The sequence below is a fragment of the Penaeus monodon genome, chromosome 1 (assembly GCF_015228065.2).
Source record: "Penaeus monodon isolate SGIC_2016 chromosome 1, NSTDA_Pmon_1, whole genome shotgun sequence".
Lineage (NCBI taxonomy): Eukaryota > Metazoa > Arthropoda > Malacostraca > Decapoda > Penaeidae > Penaeus > Penaeus monodon.
The window spans coordinates 45773321-45782214 of NC_051386.1; the positions used below are offsets into that span (position 1 = coordinate 45773321).

Sequence of the window (8894 nt, forward strand, 5' to 3'; positions counted from 1 at the left end):
GTGCTGTAGTTTTAGATTTTCATTGAGATTTTTTTAGTGTGCGTATGTGTGTGTCTGTATGCTTGATTAACTCCTAAGATCCACAAACCCCCCATCTTGTATGTCCCCTAGCTATACCAAAGGCATTATTTGTCAAGTCTGACTGAAGCAAATTTTGTTTATAAGGTATAGGGGGTTAACATGTCGGCCTCTCATCCGAGGGGTCGATGATGTAGGTGTGGATGAAGAAAATTTGCCTGACAGTATTAGATTCATTAGGGAACATTTCATATGTGTCATTGGTAATACAAAATTAGTAAAAAAAAAAAATACTGACATTTTTTTTGACAGACTTACCACATTCATAGGAAAAAGGAATATGCACATATTGTGTGACTAGAGCCCAGATCATGGTGAAGAGAACTTTAAGGGTTAAGAATTAATTTTATTCAATTAAAACTAATGAACAGAAATGGAAACTTTGAAGTTTGTTTTGTAAAGCTGTGTTTTATGTATTTGCAGAAAGTTTGCAGCCACATACATTTGCCAAATGAATTAGTCTACTATTTTGCACTTTTTCTGGTCAAGAAGGAAGAAAACGATCTGATTGGTAAGTAAAATTACCTCCCAAGATTTTTGTTTCAATTTCTTTTATGCATATTTAAAGTGGAAGAAATCCTTCTGCTTTGCACTAAACTTAAAGTTGAAATGTCCTTTTCTCTGTCATTATTAAAATTTTACCTTAAATTATTCTCAGAATGTATTCGGGCTAAATTGTGCTTAAAATATTACACAGAGTGGATGCCTTCTTTTAAACTTCTTACATTAAAGAAATATATAAGCATTATAAGCCTGCATGCCTCTCCAGAAATTGTTTTGCTTTTCAGTTGTGAAACGGTTACAAGATTTTGAGAGCCCATACATCTCTCAAAGATGTGTGAAGGGGATGCACAGGATAGTACTCAGAAAAAAGTAGGTTGCACAGTATAATAAGGTGCTTCTGTTGGTTAATGGGATTAGCATATCCTCTCACAATAAAGAATGATTCTTCTAATCTTTTATCTAATCCATTCCTTGTGTCTCTTTAACCCTGAAGTGGCAGCTGGTGTAATATTACATTCTTACAGGGAAGGGTTAGTGACAATATTATGTGTAAGTTCTGGGTGAGTCGAACTTTGTCTACCTGAGGTGGTAGCCTTGCTACTCTTTGCCTGCTGTTTAGGGTTAATCAAAACTTGTGTACTGATATAAAAATAAATAGAAATAGCAAATAGATACACTTTTTTTTTTCTTTTTCTTTTTATTCTGTTTGTTTTTTTGCAGTTACTGGGACCCAAGCATAGACCTTGAGGTCATGAATAACTGTGTAGGGCTCAACCTGCTATATGCACAGACAGTACAGGATGTGGAGAGAGGGTGGGTCCTTACTAACCGAGAGATCCAGCGACAGTTGGCAGCCTTGCAGGCTAAGGGAGCAAAGAAAGAAGTAAGATGATGAAATTGTCTCATTATTCAGATTTTTATTTCTCTCATTTTAATATTGAAGGTATGAATTTTTTTTAACATATACAAAAGGTTATTATTATCATCACCATACTGATATCTTCACCTATTTGTTTCAGTACATGGAGTTGGCAAGAGCACTGAAGTATTACGGTTATTTGCAATTTCAACAGTGTACATGCAACTTTCCTAAACCCAACACCCCTGTGCTCATCACTGCTGGCAACCGAGAGCTGAACTTTAGGTTAGTTTTTTGCTCAATTTTGATAATCTTTTTTTTATTGTTTAATCAATAATATTGGTAAAGAATCAGATAAAAGATGTGCTGTACTCAGTCAAATAAGATGACACAGTGGCACAGTACATGCACCTGTAATGAATTAACCCTTTCCCGATGGGTGGCATGTACGTACATGCCATGGCATGCATGGACTATCTGCCGGTGGCATGTACATATATGCCATGGTGTATGTATGGCCATGCCATGAGTTTTTTTTTTTTCTTTTTGTTACAATTACGTCAAAATATTATTTTTTGCCACTGAAAATGTGATTAAGGAGTTTTTAACACTTTTTCTCATTATTTCCTATACTATGCATTTCATCCTGGGTTTTGACTACTGGCTCGAGCCCGAGAAAACGACATATCGGCTTGAGAAGTTATACACAGGTGTCGTAGGGGAAGTCATTACCATGGCATAGGTGTTTTCACGCAGAACCGGTGTTGATTAGGAAGGGTATCCAATCAGGCAAGGGTGGCACTGCCATATAACCTCTCAGTAATGAATTGAGAGAGGCCTATTTCCTGCAATGGAATGAAAAAAATGATAGGCCGCAGTGGCCGAGTGGTTAGAGCATCAGACTCAAGACTGGCACGACAGCAATCTGAGTTTGAGGATTCGAGTCACCGGCCGGCGCGTTGTTCCCTTGGGCAAGGAACTTCACCTCGATTGCCTACCTAGCCACTTGGTGGCCAAGACAGCCTAAGTCAGTGCTAGTCCCAAGCCCGGATAAATAGAGAGAATGATTACCTAAAAGATAACACCGGCACTCTCCGTGGAAAGGAACTGGGGACCCTACCACGTACTCACTCCAAGAGCATCACAACATGAAAACTACAATTAAGTATCATGCTGTGACCACGGCAGCTCAAACATGAACCTACCGTTAAAAAAAAAAAAAAAATGCATTTCATAAAGGCTTCTCGGGCTTCTGAGGTTAGCGTCTAAAAAATTAGGTCGGTAATCGACTTCATTGCCCAGAGATATTAAATAGTATTCACAAAGTGATGATGCAAACCACGTGAAAATACCGATATGTATTTTTGGAAAAAAAAAAAAAAAAAAAAAAAAAAAAAAAAAAAAAAAAAACATATTTATAAAAACACTGAACATAAAATTAGATCTATAAGGAAGTGATAATATAAACCTGTTGAAACTAAAGTTTATCTTATTAAATAACTTGGAAAAAAAATGCAAAAAAAAAGTACAACAAAACCTACGGTTTCAACTCCATGATACCACACACTGCTTATTTTATTCAGACAATAGAGTGAATAATGATCAACTATGGAGTCTATATAACAACAAAAATATCCTACAGTCTTGATTTATCAGGAAATATGGCAAATAGAGACCTTAGAAAATTATAATCGAAATACAACATAGGCTCTTTTTTACAAAAAAGGCAAAGGGGTGCTGGGATTGGGCATGACGGTCCCCGTTGAATATACTGGTGGGGGAAAAGGGGTTTAAAGGGTTTTAACCCTCCGACATACCTTAAATTTCTGTGTCACTACTTTTGGTGACTTCTGCCAACCCCCTAGGCTTTCTGTTGTGTACAGAGGCCCTTCCCAGTAGCCATAACTGACATGGTAAGTTGTTGTTTTCCTGACGACAATAGGTGTGCCCGGCTATAAGAGGATAAAAAAATATAGAGACCAAATTCAGTTAATTACTACTTTATGGATATTCTGATTTAGTAATATATATACATATATATATATATATATATATTATATATTTAAATTAATTTTTTAATTATTAAAATATTATATATATTATATAATATTAATATTTAAATTAATATATATATATATTATATATATTATTATTTTTAATATATATATATATAAAATTAAAATATATATAATATATATTTATATTTATATAAAATATATATAATTTATATATTATTATAATATATTTAATATATATTTAATATTATATATATTTATTTATTTTTTTTATATTTATTATATAATTTTTATTTTTATTTTTTTTATTTTTTTTATTTATATATATATATATATATATATTTTATTTATTTTTATTTTTTATAATTTTATAATATATTATTTATATTTAATTTTTATAATATATATATATAAATTATTTTTTAATATATATATTTAATATAAATATATTTATATATATATATATTTTTTATTTTTAATTTATATATTTATTTATATATATATATTTTTATTATATTTTATATATATATATATTTTATATATTATTTATATATATTATATTTTAATTTTATATATTTTATTTTTTAAAATATATTATAATTTTTTATTTTTATATATATTTTATATATATTTAAAATATTTTTTTTAATTTTAATAAATTTATATATTATATTATTTATATATTATATATTATAATAATTGATATAAAATATATGATATAATTTATATTAATTAAATTTTAATATATTTTTTATTATATATATTAATATATATATATATCTATATATATATTATATATTTTTAATATTTTAATATTTTTATAATATATTTTAAAATTTATAAAATTTTTTTTTTATAAATTTTTATATTGTAATATATATATGTTATAAAGATATATTAATATAATAAAATGTAATATAATATAATAATATTATATTTTTAAAATATTGTAATATATATAATATATATTTTAATATATATATATAATTAATATTAATATAAAATTTAATATAATTTTTAAATATATAATTTTTTATTAATATAATTTTTTAATTACATTTTTTTTAAAAATAAATATTAATATAATATAATTTTAAAATTTTTATTAATATATATATGTTTTAAAAAATAAAAATTTTTAATTTTATATATTTAAAATATATATGTTATATATTATATATTTATATTTTATATATTTTTATATATATCATATATATTTATAAAAATAATAATTTTTATATAAATTTTTATATAATATTTTTATATATATTATAATTTATGTTATATATTATATATTATATTATATAATATATATATATATTATTAATATATATATATTATATATATTATAAATTATATAATATTAATTAATTTTATAAATATATTTATATAATATATATAAAATATATTTTATTAATATAAAAAATAAAATTTAAATTTTATTTATATATAATTTAAAATTTTATATATTTATTATATATTTATATTATATATTTATATAATAATATATAATTAATATTATATTATATAATAATTAATATAATTATATATATATTAAAAATATTATAAAATAAAATTAATATTAAATATATATATTAATATATATATAATATATATTATATATATATATTTTAAAAAAATATTAAAAATATTTTACAAAAATTTTTAATATATATATTAAAATATATATATATTTAAATATATATATATATATATTTAATATATATATTTCATATTATAATTTTAATAAAAATTTTATTAATATATATATTAATATATATATTTATAAAATTATTATTAATATATTTTAATAAATTATTTTATATATAAAATATTATTAATATTATATTAAATAAAATTTTATATATATATTAAAATATATAAAATTATTTTAAAAAATATATTATATTATAGTATATTATATTAATTATATTATATATTTAAAAATATATATATATTTTAAAATATATATAATATAATTTATTAATATTATATATTTTATAAAATAAATAAAAATATATATAAATATATAATAAATATATTATTAAAATTAAAAAATAATATTTTATAATTATATTATATTATATATATAATATATATTTTTTTATTTATATATTTTTTTTTTTATATATATATATAAAAAATAATTTTTATATATATATAAATTAAAATTATATATATATATTAAATATATAATAAATAAATATATATAAAAATATATATATTAAAAATATATATATAAAAATAAATAAATTATATATTATAATTATATAATAATATATAATTATATATATATATTATAATATTTTTTATATTTAAAATTTATATTTTTAAAAAAAAATATATAAAAATAATTAAATAATTTTTTATAAAATTTTTTAAATTATAAAATTTAAAAAAAATTTATTTATTATAATTTAAAAAAATATTAATAAATAAAATTTATATTATTATTTAAAAAATTATTTAATATATAATTATAATAAATTTTATTTTTTTAAAAAATAAAATATTTTTTTAATTAAAAAATTTTTAATTTAAATTATATTTTAAATAATTAATATTTTTTTTATATTATTAATTTTACAATTAAAAAAAATTGTAATTTTAAAAATTTTCTCTTATTTTTTTTTTAAAATTTTTAAATAAAAAAATACCCTTAAAAAAAATAATTTTAAAAACCTATTCTTTTTTTTTTTTTAAAAATTAAATTAAATTAAAGGGTATAAATATCCCTTTTAAATTAATTATTTAAATTTTTAAAAAAATTTTTTTTTTTTTTTTTTTTTTTTTTTTTTTTTTTTTTTTAAAAAAACAAATTATTTTTTTTTTTTAATTTTTTCTTTTAAAAATTTTAATTATAAATTTTTTTACCTTTTAATTTCCTAAACCCCAAACCCTTTTATTTTTTTTTTTTAAAATATTTATTTTATCTTTTTAAATAAAAAATTTTAAAAATTATTTCCCTTTTTTTCTTTTTTTAAATTTTTTTTCCTTATTTTTAAATTTTTTCTTATTTTCCCCTTATAATCTTTTTTTTAATTTAAAAATTTTTTTAAAACTTTTTTTTTTTTTTTTTTTTTTTTTTTTTTTCAAATATTCTATAAATTTTTTATATTTAAATATTTAATTCTTCTTTAAAAAATAACCCCTTTTAACCCCCAATAAACCCCTTTTTAAATATTTTTTTTTTTTTTAATAAATTTTTTAAACCTAAATTTTTTTCCCCCTTTTTTTTCCCCCTTTTTGGGGGGGCCCCCGAAGGGCCAAAAGGGGTAAAATTTTCCCCAAAAAAAAACCCAGGGTTTGAAAAAAATGGGCCCCATAGGGTTTTTTTTTTAAAAAGGAAAAATTTTAATAAAGGGGAAAAAAAAAGGGGTTTTTTTTTTTAAAAAAAATTTTTTTTTTTTTTTTTTTTTTTTTTTTTTTTTTTTTTTTTTTTTTTTTTTTTTTTTTTTTTTTTTTTTTTTTTTTTTTTTTTTTTTTTTTTTTTTTTTTTTTTTTTTTTTTTTTTTTTTTTTTTTTTCAAAAATACATCGGTTTTTTTCACGTGGTTTGCATCATCATTTTGTGAATACTATTTAATATCTCTGGGCAATGTAGTCGATTACCGACCTAATTTTTTAGACGCAAACCTCAGAAGCCCGAGAAGCCTTTATGAATGCATTTTTTTTTTTTTTTTAACGGTAGGTTCATGTTTGAGCTGCCGTGGTCACAGCATGATATTTTAATTGTAGTTTCATGTTGTGATGCTCTTGGAGTGAGTAGTGGTGGGGCCCCCCAGTTCCTTTCCACGGAGAGTGCCGGTGTTATTTTTTTTAAGTATCATTCTCTCTATTTATCCGGGCTTGGGGAAACTAGCACTGACTTAGGCTGTCTTGGCCACCAAGTGGCTAGGTAGGCAATCGAGGTGAAGTTCCTTGCCCAAGGGACAACGCGAGGGCCGTGACTCGAATCCTCAACTAAATTTTGCTGTCGTGCCAGTCTTGAGTCTGATGCTCTAACCACTCGGCCACTGGGCCTATCATTTTTTTCATTCCATTGCGGGAAATAGGCCTCTCTCAATTCATTACTGAGAGGTTATATGGCAGTGCCACCCTTGCCTGATTGGATACCCTTCCTAATAAACACCGGTTTCTGCGTGAAAACCCTATGCCATGGTAATGACTTCCCTACGACCCCTGTGTATAACTTCTCAAGCCGATATGCCCGTTTTCTCGGGCTCGAGCCAGTATCAAAACGGATGAAATGCATAGTTAGGAAATAATGAGAAAAAGTGTTAAACCCCTTTAAATCACATTTTCAGTGGCAAAAAATAATATTTTGACGTAATTGTAACAAAAAAAAAAAAAACTCATGGCATGGCCATACATACACCATGGCATATATGTACATGCCACCGCAGATAGTCCATGCATGCCATGGCATGTACGTAATGCCACCCATCGGGAAAGGGTTAATTCATTACAGGTGCATGTACTGTGCCACTGTGTCATCTTATTTGACTGAGTACAGCACATCTTTTATCTGATTCTTTACCAATATTATTGATTAAACAATAAAAAAAAGATTAAACAAAATTGAGCAAAAAACTAACCTAAAATTTTAGCTCTCGGTTGCCACAGTGATGAGCACAGGGTGTTGGGTTTAGGAAAGTTGCATGTACACTGTTGAAATTGCAAATAACCGTAATACTTCAGTGCTCTTGCCAACTCCATGTACTGAAACAAATAGGTGAAGATATCAGTATGGTGATGATAATAATAACCTTTTGTATATGTTAAAAAAAATTCATACCTTCAAATATTAAAGAGAGAAATAAAAATCTGAATAATGAGACAATTTCATCATCTTACTTCTTTTTCTTTGCTCCCTTACCTGCAAAGGCTGCCAAAATGTCGCTGGATTTTCTCCCGGGTTTGTAAGGACCCACCCTCTCTCCCACATCCTGTACTGTCTGTGCATATAGCAGGTTGAGCCCTACACAGTTTTCATGACCTCAAGGTCTATGCTTGGGTCCCAGTAACTGCAAAAAAAAACAGAATAAAAAGAAAAAGAAAAAAAAAGTGTACTATTTGCTATTTTTATTTATTTTTATATCAGTACACAAATTTTGATTAACCCTAAACAGCAGGGAAAGAGTAGCAAGGCTACCACCTCAGGTAGACAAAGTTCGACTCCCAACTTACACATAATATTGTCACTAACCCTCCTGTGAAGTAATATTACACCACTGCCACTTCAGGGTTAAGAACACAAAAAAAAAAATTTTTCATTTGGGGTAGTATTAAAAAAACTTTTAAGCCAAAATTTTTTTCCCTGTTTTTAAGAATGGTTTATCTTTATTTGAGCAAAACCAAGGGTGCCAAACTTTTTTTTTTTAGGCCCCGGAAATTTCCAATTAGGAACACAAAAGGAAAAAAATTAAAAAAAAATTT

At 24.2% G+C, this 8894-nt stretch overlaps 1 protein-coding gene across 1 annotated transcript; it reads left to right on the plus strand.

Moving 5' to 3' along the window:
* Window positions 1-501: 501 nt before the first annotated feature.
* On the plus strand, window positions 502-1726 carry LOC119573087 (sorting nexin-17-like; the record flags this gene model as incomplete). Its single annotated transcript, XM_037920116.1, is given in 4 exon segments — window positions 502-589; window positions 867-951; window positions 1303-1465; window positions 1602-1726. Coding segments are annotated over 4 exon segments (461 nt in total), but the record flags the coding sequence as incomplete, so codon positions are not given.
* Window positions 1727-8894: the final 7168 nt, after the last annotated feature.